The 20572-nt window shown below is 51.8% G+C and overlaps 1 protein-coding gene and 1 pseudogene across 2 annotated transcripts; one reads left to right on the top strand and one right to left on the bottom strand.

Moving 5' to 3' along the window:
- Positions 1 to 531: 531 nt before the first annotated feature.
- TMEM53 (transmembrane protein 53) lies at positions 532 to 19415 on the top strand. Of its 2 annotated transcripts, XM_059689971.1 has the most exons (3): positions 532 to 694; positions 13773 to 13894; positions 17829 to 19415. In XM_059689971.1, exons 1-3 carry the CDS (start codon positions 634 to 636, stop codon positions 18480 to 18482), a joined length of 837 nt encoding a protein of 278 aa, XP_059545954.1. In that variant the 5' UTR covers positions 532 to 633; the 3' UTR covers positions 18483 to 19415. The 2 variants fall into 2 exon arrangements, with proteins under 2 accessions (XP_059545954.1, XP_059545955.1); XM_059689972.1 differs by lacking the exon at positions 13773 to 13894 and having other exon boundaries at positions 542 to 694.
- Positions 8582 to 9296, bottom strand: LOC132231219 (U1 small nuclear ribonucleoprotein C-like; annotated as a pseudogene).
- Positions 19416 to 20572: the final 1157 nt, after the last annotated feature.

Here is a 20572-nt window from a genome sequence, read left to right as displayed (position 1 = left end):
TGTGTCCCCCGCGAATAGAGCATTCTCTAAAAAAGTCTTCCTCTGTAGTTTTCCCCACTGCCTCCTACCCACCCCATCAGAATATGCCTCGCTCCACTGAGCGGAGGATAGGCCGGCACGCGCCCCCTCGGCCGTTTTGTACGGTTTTCTACCTCCCGTTGTCGGAGCTGCGATAATAGGGGATGGTAGAGGTAGCTAGACGAGGTAAATGCAGGGCACTGTCCACCCCGCAGGGTAACACGCAGTTGAGAAAGGAGACCCTCTCCACTCCCAAATAGAGCAACTCTCACGCAGACCCTCTTACCTACACAGGAGGGTGGGGACTCTTCCTGACCGGCGTTCAGGCTGACCAATACCTAACCCACATCAAGCAAGTCAGCCAATAGCTGCGGGCCATGGATAGAGTGGGGCGGGGCATGGTTGCTAGGGCCAAGCTAGAGGGGCGTGGCCAGAGGCTCCGAGAGAGACTCGGTGGTTGCTAGGGTGGGAGGTCACAGAGCGCGCCCAGGGATTGGGCGGCGTTGGGCGAGGTGGGTGGTGATTGGGCAGTGTCCAGGAGGCGCCCGGGTGAGGTGCGAGCGCGCGAGCGGGAGTTCCGGCGGCAGGCCCGTGCGGAGGGCCGGCACCGTCACCATGCCCTCGGCTGAGCTGGACTACATCATCGAGATCCCGGATCAGCCCTGCCGGAGCCGGGGTATGGAATGAGGGTCGGTCCCGTCGTGGGGAGGGGACCTAACGAGTCTGTGGGTCGCTAGCGCAGCTGTGGCCCCGCCCCTCGCGGCCCCGCCCCCTCGCGGCCAGCCCCCCGCGCAGGGTCCCGCCGGTCTTGGACTCGGTCTGGCTCAGAGAGCTCCGCCCCCTTGTAAGCCCCGCCCCCGGGCGCTCAACCTGTCGGAGTCTCTCCCCTTCCCTGCGTCCTCTGCTCTTTTGGGGCCTTTTTTTTTTTTTTTTTGGTCTTTTCAATCGGAGCTTTCAAGGCCACGCTCTTGTCTTTCTCCTGGTAGCTGAAGGCGGGATGGCAGGGGCCCTTCTGATTCCTTTGTTTGGGGTCTGGCTTCCCACGTCTAGCCTTTCTGGTTCCGCCCACTATTCTCCCCCCCCCCCCCCCCCCCCCCGGGGACTTCGCGGAAGCCCGGGACACAGAACTCTCTCTACTCTCCACAGAGCAGCCCCTGCCGCCAGGCAGAAGTCGGTTCACATCCTGACTCCTCCCTGTAGTAGCTGGATGCCCTTTGGCACGCAACCCCCTCTAAACTTCAGTTTCCTCTTCTGCAAAAACGGGGATACCGATAGGAACCTCCCTCAAAGGGTTGTTGGTTGCACAACTGAGATTGTTTGTGTTAAGGACCCAGCATAGTGCCTGGAATGGAGTGAGGTTAGTGATTAGCATTATTCTTCTCCCTAGAGTCATATCATTAAAGGAAGGTGTGTGGGAGGCTCCCTAAAATTAGTAGCTTGTAGGGTAGGCCTGGGTCCTTGGCAGTGTGAGTAGGATTAGGGGCCCAGAGAATGGAAGTTTGGGCCCTGACTCGGAATTATGGTGCAGGAGCCTTGAAGTACATACACGCCAGTCTAAGCCCAGGATATCTCTCCCCTGTATCACCCCACACCGCCTTCACGCCCCGGTCTCACTGCCACAGCTCAGCCTCATATGCAGAGGTCTGATCTTATCACCGCCCTGTGTAAAACCCTTCATTGGCTCCTTATTGCCCTCAGGATAAATCAAGTCTGGATTCCTTAACATGGCATTCAAAGTCCTTCATAATTTATCAGCCCCTGCTTGCCTCTTTGGTCACCACGTCCTTCCACTGTTCAATTTGAGTTTTATGTTCTGGCAACCGAACTGCTTGTGATTCTCCACGCATTTCTTGCTTCCTTGCCTTTGCTTCTGCTGTTTCCTGCGTCTGGAATGCCCTTTCCCCTCTGCTGCCCCACACTGCTCCCTCGCTTGTCCGGCTCATCATTTGAGGCTTAGCTCAGATGTTGCTTCCTTCAGGGGAGACTTCCCAGACCCCTCCCATAGCATCTTGTGTTCCTTGGTTGGGGTCTAAGAGAGGAGGGGAGCCGCTGGGCTCCCACAGAACAAATGGCTCTAGACCAGTTGTGTTTCCCTAGAGCTGGGCTCAGGGAAACCTGATCTGTTGGCTTAGGGCTCTTGGGCTAATAGATGTAAACGTGCTTTTGGAAAGTTTTGGCATCAGGGGGAGATGAAGCCAGGTAATGACTCTTGTCCTTGGAGAGCCTTCAGCTGCAAAGGACTGGAGCTGCCTTCTGCATGGCCAGGAAGGCAGAAGTTCTCTCTCAGCCCCGGTGGCAGCCTGGTGGTCTTGGTTAGTATTTCAGATCTCCCTCTTACTGGGTCTATGGCTTGGCAAGTTGTTGAGGCTCTCCGAGCCTCAGATTTCTCCACTGTAAAATGGTAATAATAATAATAATGCCTACTCCAGGGATTGTGAGGTTAACAAGGTAGTGACTGGAGGTGTGTGCCTGGCACGTTGTTGTGTATTTTCTCTGCTTGTGGCTCCGCTCACTGCTTAGGAGACTGGGTCCTAGAATTGAAAGAAATCGCGGGGCCATTTTGTTCCGCATCCTTTTGCTAGCGTGAGGGCATTCCGTTGCTACCGGACCCTTCACTGACAGCTTTCTCCCAAACATCCTGGCCTGTGGGAGGCAACGGGGATTGTTAGAAAGCCCTTCCCTTTCTTGACCCACAATAGGCCTTCCTGCCATTTCCTCTTTCAGTTCAGCATTTTCCGTGTCCTGGCGGAGTGTTAGTTGCTGGTGCCTCAGAAGTGACTCATACACAGACTCCCTTTGGGAGCTGTGGTTTCGGGAAGGGGTGAGGTTTACAAGCAGCTGGTTTCACAGCGATGTAACTGGAAGCCTAGAGGGTCGTGGTGGCTACAACACTAATTTCTCTTCCTCTCTCAAGAGGACAGCTTCATGCCTTCTTCACATTTCTTCTCCAAGGGAAATGCCTCCAGGGCGGTTCTAACAGCCTCCTACTTGCTCCTCCGGACTGGCTTTAGCTGGCTTTAGTTCATCGTGCCTTTCTCTCAAAGTGCATACCCCGGAGCTGAGCTGGAGGTTGTAGGAATTCTCAGAAGGAGGAAACAGCACTGTGATCCCCTGAATCCATTTGCTTTCCATCTGCAGAGAGCTCCCCTCCAGGCTGACATGGCTTCACACAGGGACAGTCTTTGGGGACCCCGGAGATTGTCCTCCAAATTTTGCATTTACTGCTTAATGGTGGAGAAGTATGTGGGACAGTCATATTTGGTTTCTGGAATTGCTTTCCCCCTATATTTGAACATCACACCGCAGAGCCCAGCACTGCAGTGAGTTGACAGAGAGGTGAGCAGCTGCTGCTGGCACATCAGTTAGCGGGAAGGCAGCTGCAAACCCGGAGTCATTCAGAGCCCAGGCTGGGCCGCCGGCGCCGATCCCTCCTGGGAATCCCACCACGAGTATACGTGCCTGCCCATGCCGAGGGGCGTCCGTCTGGTCCTTTACTGAGCCGTTCCCTTGACCTGGAACCTCTCACAACCCACCCACTCTTCTTCTCTGACCGGTGATCCCCTGCACCTCCTAATACCCTGCTTTCCTCTCATTTCCTCGGGGAAATACCTTGTCCCAGGTTATCCCAGATTTCAACTCAGGAGCCCCACTCCTTAGCTTTTGCATCAGCTTTCAGTTGCCATTAGGAAATGTTGCTTGAATACAGTTCCATTTCTAGGAAACAATTAAGGACATGCACAAAGAAAGAGGTGTCCAGGAAAGTATTTTTATAATAGCAGAGAAACTGGAGACAACATCATGTCTAATAATGGGCGATGGGCCACCATCAATTGTGAAATATTCTGTAGCTGCTCTGCAGCCACTAAAAAGAATGGGGTAGAAATATATAAACTGACAGGGAGAGATGTTCACAATATATTGCTAAATCGAAGAAAGCAGATTACAAAACAGTATGATTCCAATTTTATTAGATATTCATTTTCTCCTTTTCTACAGTGAGCATGCTTTCCTCCTGAAGTAATAATAATAATTTTGATTTATTGAACTCTCTCTCTCTACGCCAGGTACCATGCTAAGCCCTTTATAGTCATTATCTTACTTCATCCTTTGTATTATTATCCCCATTTCACAGGTAAGGAAATGAAAGCTTAGAGAACTTGCTCAAGATCTCCTTCCTAGTTATTAGTGGCAGAGCCAGAGATTTGAACCCAGTTATTGTTTTACATACTATGTACCCTTAGGTACTATGCTACTCTCCTATGCTGTTATTTCAAAAAGTAAAAAAAAAAAAAAGTAAATTTAAAATAAAGTAATTTGGTTTAAATATAGGAACTCTAAGACTCTAGAAAATATTTCTGGGCAGTAGACAATTTGGGTATCCTTTTATTCTTCACATTTCAAAAAGAAAACAGAGGTTCTTTGCGTTTTGATTCTGGCTTACAGATAAAAAGCACATGTTGTGCCACAACTCTTATGCCTTGTCAGCCCTTTCCTTTGTCATCGCCGTATGCCCCTGGGGTGTGCACAATCTAATTTATGCTTCAGCTTTATGACTTGAACTGTTGTACAATATAGGTATCTGTAATTCCTGTATTATTGGTGTCAGTGTTTGTTGAGAAATTCTAGAGGACAGGGAGCCCGTGAGATTAAATTGTTTTGTGTGGTGCTCAGAAAGTGCCGGGGCTGAAGGGAATACTTCTGCCAGGCTTGATCTCTGTGACTTCTCAACTGCTTTGGCTCTCTGAAACACCCTCCCCCCATTTAAAAAAGTAACATTTTAACTCTTATTGCAAAAGTGATACATACTGATTTGAGAAAATGGGTCAAAAATACCATGAAAAATAGTTGCCTCTGGTCCCAGAAATAATTGCTATTAATCTTTGATGTATTTTTCTGTGCATATATGCATATATACAAATATAAATATATGTGTGTTCTGTTGTTTACACTGCTTTTCAACTTGCTTTTTCACATTGTATTACTTTTATTTTTTAAAATAATAGCATTATTGAGATATAATTCATGTACCATAAAATTTACCCTTTTAATATGTACAATTCATTGGCTTTCACAGAATTGTGCAACCATCATCATTGTCTTAATTCCAGAACATTTTCAGCACCTCAACAAGAAACCCTGTACCCATTAATACTCCCTCATTTCCCCCTCCCTTTAGCTGCTAGCAACCGCTGATCTACTTTCTGTCAATGGATTTGCCTGTCCCAGACACTTCATATAAACGGAATCATACAATATATGGTCTTGTGGTGGCTTCTTTCACTTAGCATTTGTTTTCAAAGTTCATCCATGTTATAGCATGTGTCAGTACTTCATTCCTGTTAGGACCAAATAGTATTTCATTGTATGGCTATCACATTTTGTTTATCAACTGATAGATGATAGACATTTGAATTACTTCCCTTTTTGGCTATCCTATCTAATAAAAGAGTAATATGCAAATTGACCATCACCCCAACACACAAGATGGCCACCCCCATGTGGACACAAGATGGCCGGCAGGGGAGGGCAGTTGGGGGTGATCAGGCTGGCAGGCAGGCGAGTGGTTTGGAGCCAGCAGTCCCGGATTGTGAGAGGGATGTCCGGTTGCCTGTTTAGGCTTGATCCCACCAGGCAGTTGGACACATCCCTCGAGGGATCCCAGATTTGAGAGGCTGCAGGCTGGGCTGAGGGACACACAGCCACCCCCCCTCCATACATGGATTTTGTGCACTAGGCCTCTAGTTATAAATAATGCTGTTATGAACATTTGTGAACATTTTTGTTGACATATGTTTTCACTTCTCTTGGGGGTGTATACCTAGGAGTGGAAATGCTGGGTCATACGCTAACTCTATGTTTAATTTTTTTGAGAAACTACCAAACTTTTCTCAAAGTGGCTGCATCTTTTTACATTCTCACCAGCAGTCTCTGAGGGTCCTGATCTCTTCACATCCTCACCAGCCCTTTTACTATCTGACTTTTAAAATTTTTATTAATCCTCACCCAAGGGATGAGGATATTTTTTCCATTGATCCTTAGAGAGAGTGGAAGGGGTAGAGAGAGAGAAACATCAATGTGAGAGACATATTGATTGGTTGCCTCCCACACACGTTCCAACTGGGGGTGAGGATCAAATCTGCAACCTAGGTATATGCCCTTAACTGGGAATCAAACCCGAAACCCTTCGGTGAGCAGGCCAACGCTCTAACCATCAAGCACACTGGCCAGGGCACTATCTGACTTTCTGATTATAACCATCCTGGCGGGTATAGATGGCATCTCATTGTGGTTTTGATTTTCATTTTTCTAATGCTTATGCCAGGGGTCCTCAAACTGCGGCCCGCGGGCCACATGGAAATACAAATATTGTATTTGTTCCTGTTTTGTTTTTTTACTTCAAAATAAGATATGTGCAGTGTGCATAGGAATTTGTTTATAGTTTTTTTTTTAAACTATAGTCTGGCCCTCCCAACGGTCTGAGGGACAGTGAACTGGCCCCCCGTTTAAAAAGTTTGAGGACCCCTGGCTTATGATGTTGAGCATCTTTTCATGTGCTATTGGCCTTTCATATGTCTTTGGAGGAGTGTTTCTTCAAGGCCTTTGCCCATTTTAAAAATTGGGTTATTTGTCTTTTTATTGTTGAATTGTTAAGAGGTTTTAATACATCCTGGATACAAGCCCCTTGTCAGATACATGATTTGCAAATATTTACTCCCATTCTGCGGATTTTGTTGTTGTTAATTCTCACCCGAGGATATTTTCCCATTGATTTTAGAGGGAGTGGAAGGGAGGAGGAGAGACAGAGAAACATCTCACATCGATGGGTTGCCTCCCACACAGGGATCCAGCCGGCAACCAAAGTACGTGTCCCTGACTGGAATCGAACCGGGGACCCTTCAGTCCGTGGGTCAACGCTCTATTCACTGAGCCAAATTGGCTAAGGTTTTTTTCCCTTCACTTTTTGATGGTGTTGTTTGAAATACAAAAGTTCAATTTTGATGAAGTCCCAATTTATCTACTTTTTCTTTTATTTTTTACTAGAGGCCCGGTGCACAAAAATTTGTGCACTCGGGGGGGAGGGGGTCCCTCAGCCCGGCCTGTGCCCTCTCGCAGTCTGGGACCCCTCGGGAGATAACGACCTGCTGGCTTAGACCTGCTCCCGGGTGGCAGAGGGCAGGCCCAATCCCTAGGTGCAGCCCCTGGTCAGGCTCAGAGCAGGGCCGATTGGGGAGTTGGGGCGCCGCACCCTGTCATGCACAGAGCAGGGCGGATCGTGAGGTTGCGATGCCACCCTCAGTCACGCTCAGGGTAGGGCCGATTGGGGGGTTGGGGCACCGCCCCCTGTCACACTCAAGGCAGTGTGGATGGGGAGGTTGCGGTGCCACCCCCTGTCACGCACAGAGCAGGGCCCATCAGGGGGGTTGGGGCTCCGTACCCTGTCACGCACAGAGCAGGGCCCATCAGGGGGTTGGGGAGCTCCCCCCTGTCACGCACAGAGCAGGGTGGATCAGGGGGTTGGGGCGCCACCCTCTATCACCCACAGAGCAGGGCCGATCAGGGGGTTGGGGCGCCACCACTCTCACACTCAGGGCAGGGCCTATGGGGAGGTTATGGCTCTACCCCGTCACACACAGAGCAGGGCCCGTGGGGGCGGGTTGGGGCGCCGCACCCTGTCACACACAGAGCAGGGCCGATCAGGGGGTTGGGGCGCCACACCCTGTCACACACAGAGCCGCAGGGCGATCGGGGTCGGGAGCTCCCCCCTATCAGGCACAGAGCAGGGCTGATCAGGGGGTTGGAGCGCCTTCCCCTGTCATGAACAGAGCAGGGCGGATAGGGAGGTTGTGGCCCCGCCCCCTGTCACACACACAGAGCCCCAGGGCGATCAGGGGGTTTGGGTGCTGCCCCCTGTCACACTGATCCCGGTGCCGGGAGGCCTCTCAGCTCCGCTGATCCCAGTGCTGGGAGGCATATTACCCTTTTACTATATAGGATAGAGGCCTGGTGCATGGGTGGGGGCCAGCTGGTTTGCCCTGAAGGGTGTCCTGGTTCAGGGTGGGGGTCCCCACTGGGGTGCCTGGCCAGTCTGGGTGAGGGGCTGAGGACTGTTTTCAGGCTGACGGGTGACTGAAGCTCCCAACTGCTCCTTTTTTTCTTTTTTTTTTATTCTGGGCCAGCTTTAGCTCTGGCTCCAGCTCTGAGGCCTCTGCTGCTGAAAGCAGGTATCTAGTTTGTTTGGGTTCTATAATCGAAACACTGTATCAACTCCAGCTCTGAGATCCCAGCGGGCTGAATGCAGGTTTCTGGGGTTTTGTTTAGCTTCTATATTTGTAACAATGTTTCAAACTGCAAGCTCAGAGGCCGGCAAGGCAGGCGGGGAACGTTGGTTTCCTCCGTCACTGAAGCAAGCAAGCCTCATGTTAGCTTCAAGCTGCCTGGCTGCTGGCCGCCATCTTGGCTGGCAGTTAATTTGCATATCTTGCTGATTAGCCAATGGGAAGGGTAGTGGACATACGCTAATTACCATGTTTCTCTTTTATTTGATAGGATACTTTTGCTCATGTCTAAGAAACTGTTGCCTTATCCAAGGTCACAAAGATGTGCTCCTATATGTATATTTTTTAACTAAAAGAGTTGACAATTTCATTTTCGGATTTCACAATACAAATGAGAATTGCTTCTTTTGGTCCCATACTCCCCTCTCTTAGATGGGGGTGCCTTTTCCTCATCTGATGTTAGAAAACACCCAGAGTCACCACGATTTCCCCTGAAGTAGAACAAGTAGGAGAAACCGATAGAAAGAGGCTCCCTCGCTCCGTATCTGTCTGGTCGAGTCATTCCGGGCCGAGCGGGCGCCATCATGGGACGGGTGCCCCCCATCTCATCCTTGGGGGCCCAGGCATCCTTGGCATGTGCTCTCCCCTGGGTAGCCTCATTCCAGGAGCAGGTCCCACTGGCACCGTCCCAGGAGGAGGCATCATGGAAGGGCCCCCCCATGTGGGGTGCCGGCATCATACGAGGGCAGGGTGGACCGGAGGCTGTGGGGAGGTGGGAACATCACCCCTGCAGGAGGAGGAGCAGGGTGGAGTAGGTGGTGTCTAGCTTCCCTTGCTGAAATGCTGCGGTTGTTTTGTCAATCAGGCTCTGAGCCTGCTCTTCCATCCATTTCTGAGAGGTTTTCACACTCTCTTTGTTTCCGACCACGGCGGGGTCTTTCTCCCAGATGGGCAGTTGTGAGTGAGGTATGTGTCGCAGGAGTCACAATAGAACATAAGCATGATGTTCTGCAGGCCCTTGGCCACGCCGTGACTGCGTCGCCGGAAATGACGCCCACAGCTAGTCAGTGCCAACTGACTCCTATATTTTATCCTAAGTTTTATCTCTTACATTTTGTGTCTGTGATCTGCTTAAATATTTCCATGAAACATTAAATATTTCCATGAAACATTTTTCTTTCTTAGAAGTGGAATTCTAAGTCAAATATTGTATGTTTTTGAGACTTTTGATACTTTCGTTCCAAAATTGCCGTGACTCTCTTCTCCCTGTCATTTCCCTCCCCGTCCTACCTGTCTCCCGCTGCTCTGGTTGGGGTCTTTGCCATCTCTTGTCTTGTGTGATACAGTAGTCTCCCGCCTGGGCACTTTCCGGGCAGTGATGAGTGCCGTGGCTGGTGATGGTGGGTGCTGTGACAGTGCAGAGGAGGCCCTCGAACCCCGTCTGGTGGTTTGGGATGGGGGGTGAGAAGGGGTGGGGAGGGCATAAGGGGGCTTCCTGGAAGTGAAGTGCGCTGACTCAGAAGGTGGAGTGGGCATTGGCAAAGCGTAAACGCGGAGCAGCAATCAGCCGGGGAGTAAGGCGCTTGGGAGGTCCTGGAGATGGAGGCAGTGTGGCGCGGCGGCTCTGCCACTTCCTGGCGGCATGTTCCTGCAGAGGGACTTACTGCCCTCTCTGTGCTTCAGTTTTCTCACCTGTAAAGGGAGACGGTAGCTAACAGTAGTAGCTGACTCCTGGGATGGTTGCGGGACCAAATGAGGCAGCAAATGTTGAGGTTCTGGCTGGTGTGACCAGTCCCCTGAGGAGGAGCAGGTGGAGCAGGTCGGTGTTGGGCCTGTTGATGTACAGAGGCAGCTGCGTGTACAGGTTTGGAGCTGAGCCATATAAATTGGTTAAGATGGGGCCTTGGGGTTTGGCTGAGAAAGTGGTTATAAGCTGGTCTCTAGGCCACTTGGGTTTGGGTTCCAGCTTCACTGCTTAGTTGTGTAATTTTGAGCAGGTTATTTACTATCTCCATGGCTTAGTTTTTCATCTGTAAAATGAGAATAATAACAGTTTCTTGTTCATAGGATTGTTGTGAAGACAAAGTGAGTTGATAGGTAAAGTGCTTAGAATACTGCCTGACACATAATGCTCTTTTTGCTGTTATTGTTTTTCTCTGTAATGGGAAAGAGGGGGAGGGTAGGCGCTGGAAGGAAATGTGGACTTCAGAGAGTTTTATGGTTTAGGAGCAAGGTGGGCCATGGTAAGCCTTGGTGTATATGCAGGAGGCTGAGCCAGTGCCTGTCTTCAGGGCTGAGGGGAGTGTCAGCAGGGGGAGGGGAGAGGAACCGGGGGAGGGGCTGGAGATGTCAGCAGGGGGAGGGGAGAGGAGCAGGGGCTTTCACAAGAGTGTAGGAATCATGATCCCGATGTGGCCATAAATAACAATAGCCGTCCTCGTTACTTTTATGGCTGGAAAGGGCAGTGGGTAACAAGGAGAATGCCAGCTCTTTCTCCTTGGATCCATCCTTCACTTCCCAGCCGCGTGTGCCTTCAGCACGAGTGCCTGAATGTGCCAGCTACAGTGCTGGGCGCTGGGGGTGTGGTGCTGAACACGACATACCCAGTTCCTGCCTTCACGGAGCCTGCTGGCTAAGACATTAAACAAATAAGTGTGCAAGTCGTTAATCAGTACAGATTGGATCATCCTGTTCCCCAGTTCCGGAATCTTCACTCGTTCTCTACTGCTGTGGAATAAAATCCGGACTCCTCAGCATGGTGTGAAGGCCCTGCAGGATTGAGGCCAGTCCCACTCGCGGCAGCTCTCCTGACCATTGGTGCTGCTCCCTCACCGAGGAGCTTGCCGCCAGGACTGCTTGCTGTGCCCCAGGCCAACTGTAACGTCTCCATAGCCCCTGCCCCTGCCCCCTCTGTACCTGGCATGCTCCCGCTAGTCCTTCAAGGCTGGAACAGCAAATGCGTCTTCCTTTGGGAGGCCTTTCCTGGTCACGGTCACTCTCAGCCATCCTCCCAGAGCACCTTGGACTTTCTGGATTATAGCGCTTCATGTACAGAATCAAAAGGAGCCGCGTGCCTCTAGGGGAGGAGGTCATGCCAGAGGCTCTGAGTTAAGAGTGGGCACAGGAAGTAGGGCACGGGGAGGAGAAAGTGTTGGGGAGTGGGAGGTGCCCACAGGTGCAGAGTACCTGTGGCTCAGCGGGCAGACTTGAATGCCTGGCAGGAGTGGAGAGACCGGTCTCCCCCCTTTAGGAACATGACAGAAAGCTTGGGCTCTGGGAGTAGGCAGTGTATTCATGGAGTTCATAAGCTGAGTTCCTTCATGGAGATGCGTATCTGGGGAAGAGCCATTCCTTCGTCAGTCGGTGAAGCCAGGGTGCCAGTACAGCCTGCAGTGGAGCAAATGGAGTTAGAAATCCGGCCATTGGAGAAGGGGCAAGTCCGAGGCCCAGCAGAAGCTGTCTGAGCCTTCCCCTACTGGGAATGCGCCATCACTGCTGGTTGGGTGGCCGTAACTTTGGGCGGCTGCCAGGGCATGTGACTTCCCTTGGCCGCCTTCTCTATTTGAGATAAATTCCAAAGCCCCTCGCTGGTGTCTCGGTGGTGGCCCATGGAGGGGACCCTCTAGGCTGGGGAGGGGAGCCGATGCTCAGAAGCTCACAGAAGTAAGGGAGCCTCCCTGGGGTGGGTGTCAGGAACCCAGCTGCTGGGTCTCGGAGATTCAAAGGCAGATCCGAACCAGAGCTGCCCTGGCAGAGGTCGGGGGCACACCAAGCCCAGGAAGGAGTGGGAATATTTAGAGTGGCTCTAGCTAGAGCTGTGGGAGGGCTGGCAGGCGTCAGCAAGGGACTGAGGTGCTGGCAGCTCCTGCTGCAGGCTGAGTTGCAGCCCAGCCCGGGATACCCGTGGGTGCAGGCAGTTAATCTCCGAAGGCTGGAGTCACCACTGCTGGAGAGCAGGAACATTGAACTTTTCAATCACATTAATTTCCACAGGAAATTGTTGTCTTCCTTTTGTCCAAAGGTTAGTGATTTATATTTACCATCCTCTTAACTAGCCTTGAAATTTACTGTTGGCAGGTCACCACTGGCCTCCATAAATCTCAGGGTGGCAGCTGAACATAGCCAAGTGGCTTGATCCTTGGAAGGGCACAGCCCAGTCCTTGCGGGAGGGCAGATAACTAGCAGTCCCTGCACAGAAGTCCCCTGAGGAGGTGGCACTCCCTCGGCAGGGGAAAGGAGATGGGTTCTGACTAACAAGGCAGCAGGGAGGCCTCTACAGTAGCAGATACAGAGCAGACAGCTGGCTTGTGCCTCACACATCACTGGAGGAGGCATGCTTCTAGTTATGGACAGAGCTGGTGGATGGGGAGCAGGGGCCTGTGTGACCTTAGGCAAGTCACCTAACTACTCTGTGCCTCAATTTACATCTGTAATAATATTCCTCTTAGTGTTGTTATGAGGTTAAACCTCATTAAATATCAGCTAATATTCTCTGGCAAGACAGGGAGGTAGTTTGGAATGGGCCTCGGAGTCGGTCTTCTCCCCCTCTCTGCTTACACTGTGCCACCATTTCTCTCTCTCTCTCTTTAATATATTTTATTGATTTTTTACAGAGAGAAAGGGAGAGAGATAGAGAGTTAGAAACATCGATGAGAGAGAAACATCGATCAGTGCCTCCAGCACATCTCCCACTGGGGATGTGCCCGCAATCCAGGTACATGCCCTTGACCGGAATCGAACCCGGGACCCTTCAGTCCACAGGCCGACGCTCTATCCACTGAGCCAAACCGGTTTTGGCACCATTTCTCTTTTTAAGACCCTCTTCTTCCATCTGTTTGTGTAATTAGGACAGTGGCTGGTAAACTTTTTTTGTAAAGAGCCAACAAGTATTTTATGCTCTGTGAACCATAGGGTCTTTGTTGCAACTACTCAGCTCTGTTGTGTTATCCTGAAAACAGCCATACACAAGAAGTAAAATGAATGTGGCTGTGTTCCAATAAAACTTTATTTGTGGACACTCAAATTTATATTTCTTACAATTTTCATGTGTCACAAAATATTCCTCTTCTTTTGATTTTTTAAAACCATTTAAAAATGTAAAAAGTATTTTTAGCTCATAGATCATACAAAAACAGACCATGGCTGGCTTTGGCCTATGGCTTGTAGTTTGCTGGCCCCTGGATTAGAAGGTGAAGTTGCATGGAGAAAGTGTTCACTTTTCTCACCTGGGCTGTGCCTTTGAGTCACTAAAGAAAGACTCAGGTGGGTTTTTCCAATGACCCTGTAGTGCCTGCCTCCTGAGGGGCCACCTGAAGCAGCGGGCAGAGGGGGGAGCCTGTGGGAACCTCAGACAGGGGCTGGCGAGTGCCTGGGCCTGCTACCTTCCGTTCCCTGCCTGCAGCCAGAGTGGTGCTGACTCTGGATTGGCCCGTCACTCCCACCTCTGCTCCAGTACTGATAGTAACCTGTCTGTTTCAGAGAACAGCCCCAGCCAAGGTGGGAAGGAGGCGGGGACTCGACAGCCTTTGGTGATTCTCTTGGGCTGGGGTGGCTGCACAGACAAGAACCTTGCCAAGTACAGCGCCATCTACCACAAAAGGGTGAGTACTGCAGGCTGCGGTCACGCTTGCTGGGGCCCTGCTCTGGGCTGCAGCGAAGGTAGGAACAGGCCTGGGGAGGATGCTGGGGTCGTGGGTCTTTGGTAGGGTTCTCCCCGCTTTGCTGCCAGCTTTGTGGCCTGGTCTGTCTCCTTCATCCCCCTGACCTGCTTCCCCTTCCTTCCTTCCACCCCATCCCCCGCAGTGGACAGCCCAGCCCTGATGTGCTCCCGGCAGTGGAGTCGCCCAGACCCCGTTTCTGTTGGTTGATACTGCCTATCTGGGCCAGTGTGCTGGGCACAATGTGTGGCAGTGTCAGGACCTTGGAGTTGGTGGTGCCAGTGGAGGGAAGTGGATGGATCAAGGGGCTTGTTAGGAGGTGGAATGGTAGATTAGTGAGCAGTTGGGTGTGGGCACAGGGAGAGGGAGGGTCCAGGGTAATGCCAGGTTTTGGCTGCGGCAGTTCCTGAGTAGAGGGCGGGGTTTTTTGAGACAAGGAACCCTGAGGAGAAGCCATAGGTCCTGGGTGGATGAGGTTCCCCCAGGGAGTATGTAGAGGGCAAGGAGAAAGGGCCTACGACAGCTCTGAGGAGCCCAGAGTTAAAGGAGCAGAAGATGGAGAAGGTCCTACGAGGAAAGGAGGGGTGGCCAAAGAGGGACAAGAAAACCCAGGAAAGTTTGGGAGTCTCTGGGAAACGGCCACTATAGAGGTGAGAGGAAGGATGTTATTGAGGCAGGGGCACGGGGAGACAGGGAAGGAGCAAGCTGGGGAAGGCAGAGGCTGAGGTGGCAGGGCCAGTGGAGGGGTCTTCTGGGAAGGGAAGGGGTACCTCCCTGTCTTGCCAGAATATGACCTGGTAGTTGGGAGAACAGGATGGGTTTGGAGAAAAATGTTTCTCAACTCCAAACTCCTAATACTTTATTATTTAAAAGAAAATAAAAACACCATATTCTACCGCCTAGCGATTACCTTTGTTTACACGTTAGTATATATCCTTACAGCTTTTCTCTCTGTGTCGGTTTCTTTACCTAAATGAGATCTATTGACTATACTATTTTACAGCCTGCTTTTTTTCAGATTTTGATCTCCACCTTCTCAGGTTAATAAATTTTCATCTCATTTAGTTTCCAGTCTACATTCAGATTCTCTAGTGGTCCCCAAAGTGTCCTTTATAGCTGATTTGCCCAAATCAGAATCTAATTGAGGATCACCCATTGCATCTAATTCCTTGACCTTTTAAATCTAGAACAGTTTTCATGATAACAACTTATTGAAGAGCCTGGGCTACCAAAGAATATATCTAGGAGTGTGTGTGATCCCAAATGCTGCTGGAAGGGAAGTATGAGAGGACTGAAAGCCGTCATGGGTTCCAGTGGTCGGCAAACTCATTAGTCAACAGAGCCAAATATCAACAGTACGATGATTGAAATTTCTTTTGAGAGCCAATTTTTTTCAACTTAAACTAGCTAGGTAGGTACATTGTTATTAACTTAATTAGGGCACTCCTAAGGCTTAGGAAGAGCCACACTCAAGGGGCCGAAGAGCCGCATGTGGCTCGCAAGCCGCAGTTTGCCGACCACGGGGCTAGACCATTTGGGAGAATATGACGACCTTCACAAGAGCAGGGCAGTCGTCATATTGGAGCCAGAGGAAGGGATGCGGTGGAGGGGAGGGTGGCTGTCAGAATTTGTTTAGGAAGGTGCAGAAAAGGTGGGATAGAGTTAGAGGGGAACATAGTGTAAAGCAGAAGCTTTTTTTTTTTTTTTTTTTTTAAATGAGATTAGTCTGTGCAGGAATCTAGGGAGAGGAAGAGACTGAAATACAGGAGAGAGTGGTGAGGAGTGACAGAGCAGGGCCTTGTCCTGGGACCGAGCATGTGCAGAGATGGAAAGATGGTTGGCTTTGGGGGAGAGAGAAGAGACTGGGATCTGACATGCAGCGAGACCCAGGTCCTTGGTGCAGGGACTTGCACGAGCATCGGACTGGGGAGGTGGCAGCAGAGATGCCAGGCACTGGGCAGCCTCCAAGTGAAGCCCAGGCCGGTGGCACAGGGAGGCTCGGCGTGTGTGGCCTTCACAGGGCGTGTCGGGAATTCCCAGGGCGAGCTGTGTGTGCAGTCACGGGTGTGGAGTGAGGGGGATGCCACGTGTGCCCTCAGAGATGGTGTTCACAGGAATGGCTGAGGTGACGTCTGAGCCGACAGGTAGTTTTCCGCACCTGAATGCTCCTGGGGAGGCGTGCGCGTGCACAATGACAGTGTGTGCTCGCCAGTGGTGTATGTGCTTGTGGGTGTGTGTTGGCAGCTTGCTTTTTCGTGCACTCCCGGGTGCTGTGGTGGGCGCACCCTAGTGAGTGGTGGGCGCCTTGGCCGTCTGCACCTGTGGGATGTGTGGTGGATGGGCTTTGTTTAGCCCGGGAGTCACGTGTGTGGTAGTGAGGTGGGATGTGCTTGCACTTGTGGGCTGGGAAGATATTTCACAACTTCCTGGGGACTGAGAACAGAGCACTCTGAAATTTCCATAGCTAAGGGCCTGGTGGCATCGGGACCCCCTCCGATGCCAGGGCAGTGCCAGGAGCAGTTGGGGCAAATGTCAGATTGGAGGAAGTTGAGAGTTACCTCAGCTGACCATCCCTGTTTGGCCGTGGGTCATTCAAGTAGTAGTCCTACCATCACGAATTACTGCTACTGTTTGTTAGCCGAGAATTTACTTCGTACCAGGTGCTGTTTGAGGCACTTGAGATACATTTTTTCATTTAATTTTCACCATAACCCTGAGATGGATGGAGACACAGACTCAGAAAGATGAAGTCCATACTGTTAGTAAGTGGGGCCGGAAATTGAACCCAGCCCTGTCTGACCCTAGAGCAGTGGTTCTCAATCTTCTGGCCCTTTAAATACAGTTCCTCATGTGACCCAACCATAAAATTAATTTCGTTGCTACTTCATAACTGTAATGTTGCTACTGTTAGGAATCGTAATGTAAATATCTGATATGCGGGATGGTCTTAGGCGACCCCTGTGAAAGGGTCGTTCGACCACCAAAGGGGTCGCGGCCCACAGGTTGAGAACCGCTGCCCTAGAGCCTGCCTAACTCTGAGGCCCTTAACAAGGGGCCCCGAGTCTCTAGAGCAAGTTAGTGAGAAGGGATTCCTTGAATGGAAAGTGAGCTTTGTGAGGAGGTGCCAGAGGGTCGGATCAGGCTGGGGCAGGGACTGTGACCTCTGTTCCAAGTAATGAGACTCAGGCCTGGAGACTTGGCCCACGTATTGAGGGGTCCACCAACCTAGAGAGAGTTTGGCTCAGATTTTAGAATTTGAGGAACAGCAGCAATTACTATACATGGAATTTCAGGGCAAGTGGGAGGAGTGATACCAGGCCTTGGAACCAGACAGATTTGAGTGCCAGGCACCTGATGCCAGAGGTATGGACTGACCTCAGGGCTCTGTAGGAAGGTAGCAGTGGCCAGAGACTGATCTGAAGTGGGTCTGGCTCACGAGTGGCCTCTGGTGGTCAAGGCTGGGGCCTGCAGGCTGTGTCTCCTGTTGGGTCTTACCGGGTACCTCCTTGTGCCTGGGAGGTGGTAGACACAGTGCAGAGGGGCGGTACAGCAACGGGGTGTAGCCAGCAGAAAGCTGAGTAGATGAGAGTGCAGGATCATAGGTGGGAGGGAGACGAAGTGGACCAGAGAGAGGAGGCTTCCTTCTGGTCAGCCCAGATGTCTCCAAAGCATGCTCTGGGCTCCAGGCCTCATCCCGGGCTGAGGGGGCTTGGCCAATGTGAAGTGATTATTCTTCAACCTTCCACTCTGGAAGGCACTGTGTCTGGGAGCGGTGAGCTGGTGCCTGGAGCACTGCTAGGCTTCTGGGCTGTGGGAGTTGGAGCTGCTGGACCCCTCTGACCTTAGCTTGTACCCACCCCACCCTATCCCTCCACAGGGCTGCATTGTGATCCGATACACAGCCCCATGGCACATGGTCTTCTTCTCTGAGTCCCTGGGCATCCCTTCACTTCGTGTTTTGGCCCAGAAGCTACTTGAGCTCCTCTTTGATTACGAGATTGAGAAGGAGCCCCTACTCTTCCACGTCTTCAGCAACGCCGGGGTCATGCTGTACCGATACGTGCTGGAGCTCCTGCAGACCCATCGGCGCTTCTGCCACCTGCGAGTGGTGGGCACCATCTTTGACAGCGGTCCTGGTGATAGCAACCTGGTGGGGGCCCTGCGGGCCCTGGCAGCCATCCTGGAGCACCGGCCTGCTGCGCTGCGCCTGCTGCTCCTGGTGGCCTTCGCCCTGGTGGCAGGCCTGTTCCATGTCCTGCTCGCTCCACTCACGGCCCTCTTCCATACCCACTTCTATGACAGGCTACTCGATGCAGCCTCTCGCTGGCCCGAGCTGTACCTGTACTCAAGGGCTGATGAAGTGGTCCTAGCCAGGGATGTGGAACGCATGGTGGAGGCACGCCTGGCACACCGGGTCCTGGTGCGCTCTGTGGACTTTGTGTCATCTGCACATGTCAGCCACCTCCGTGACTACCCTACTTACTACACGAGCCTCTGTGTCAACTTCATGCGCAGCTGTGTCCACTGCTGAGGTCCTTGCCCCACCCACCTCACCTCTGCACCAGAAATAAATGCCTGACACCCCCTCACAACCTGTATCCATGGATGGGGTCCGCTTCTGGTTCAACTCCCATCAGCCCTTTGGGACGTCATGGTCTCCCAAGTAGAGAATTCCTTTGGTCCCTGCCCTGGGAGACAGGTGGTCTGCTTACCCCAGGATCCTAGGCAGGGGCGGTAGTGCCTGGGCATGTCTCTGCAGGAGCCTGCAGTGTTGTACTTGGAGAAGTGTAGCAGTCAGGCTGCTGATTCTTGTGGCATTTGGTCTGTTAGGATTAACCAAGTGGAGGGTGGTGGTGGTGGGGGGGGGGGTGGATAATGGGCCCCAGGGTTATTCTCTGATTGCTTGAATGGAAAGTGAGCCTTGTGAGGAGGTGCCAGAGGGTAGGGTTAGGCTGGGGCAAGGACTGTGACCTCTTTTCCAAGGCCCCAGAAAGGCAAAGTCCCACAGCATGAAGCACCATGTCTATGGACCTCACTTGGCAGTTCATGCAGACTTCTCTGCCCTCACTGCCAGGGAGTTGGAGGTAGAAGCCAGATGGAGAGGTGAGGAGGCAGCGGTGGCCGGCCTGCCCAGGTCCACCACACTTTTCCAGGAAGCCACTGGGTCCAGGAAAGTTGCAATGTGTGTGTGTAACGGACAGATGGAGTGGGGAGCAGAGAGAAGACAGCAGCACCATATGGGAGCTGGGGCAGGTGAAATCAGGAGCCCTGAAGACCAGACCCAGGGCAAGGGCCATTTGGCTGAAATAACAAACTCCCTCATCTCCTTGAGGGCGTCCCACTTGGATTCTCTCTGGGCAGGAGTGGTGCCTTTAGTCTTAGAGTTCTGTATCACCTATCATGTTACAAGTCACTGCTGCACAATGCTGGTACGTAGGTATTCAATAAATGTTTGTTGATTGAATGAGCTTACTGTGGTGATCAAGGGATTTGGGGGGCAGTGATGAGATTTGAAAGTTTGACAGGAAGTGAAGATAGCTGGGAAAACTGGGTGGGAGCTGAGCCCTGATATTTTCAGGCTGATGGGCTGAGGGATTCAGCGAGTTCTACTTGCATCTGGGACCTCTGGAACTGCTGGCAGCGGAGTCCTAGGCTGTGGCTGCATTCCTAGCCATGGCCAACAGGTGGCAGTGCTGCCTGTGCCATGAGATGGAGCTCAAAAATCCTACAGCAGGTTGAGCTTCAGGCCCTCACTCTGGGTTAATGTTTCCTATTAGAGGGCATATGGCCCCCAGGGTGGGAGTAATCAGCCATCGGGGACCTACTGAGTCCCAGGCAGGGAGAGGGGAGAGTTGAGACCTGAAAGGAGCCAGCCTGATGGGAACGAGGCATTGCCCACTTGTCTTCCAAACCTTAACCATCACTGTGGCTGTTCCACTTGGACTGGCCACATGTTCCCCGAGAATCTCGGCCTCAGGGTCCTTGTGTTCAGGCTATTTGGAGCCATCAAGTTGGGCCTGGGGCTTTGAAAGGCTTCTGCTGGTCTCCATCCAGGGTGATTTGAGTGCAGGAGGCAGGAGCTGCCAACTGGACCCGATTCCATAGTATGCCCCGTGGGCACCCAGAGATTGGTGTGCCGGAGGCAGCTGATTTGGGAAGATGGAGGGCAGACCTGGCCTGTGAGGGCTTGTAAATAGGAGTCTGGAGTTAATGGAGATACGCTGGGGTTTTAAATATCAGAATCTTATTTTCTCAAAACAAGCTCCGTGGTGGGCAAGTACTCATCTGCAGCTTTGAGCACTGCTCTGACCAGACACCAAGTGAGATGCTGATCACTCACGGGCAGGGGGCAGCTGTGGGGATGTGACAGAGCAGCATCTTCAGTGCTAGCCGCCAACCTCAGTTGTCTGCCTTGAGGCTCATCTTGGATAACAGGGGTTTCTACTGTTTCCATTGAGGACCAGGCAGTGGCTGTACTGGGCTGGTTGAAGAGAAGAGGTTCACGGTGGTGCTGAGGCAGTGGTTCCATTTCTGGTCCCTGGCTTGTTTCAGGGAACTGGAAAGGGACAGAGGCTTTTCACCCAAGCTTATAGCTGCCCCTTCCCTAGATTGGGGGCTAGA

This window comes from Myotis daubentonii, chromosome 3, assembly GCF_963259705.1.
Source record: "Myotis daubentonii chromosome 3, mMyoDau2.1, whole genome shotgun sequence".
Lineage (NCBI taxonomy): Eukaryota > Metazoa > Chordata > Mammalia > Chiroptera > Vespertilionidae > Myotis > Myotis daubentonii.
This window is presented reverse-complemented; position numbering and strand designations above follow the sequence as displayed.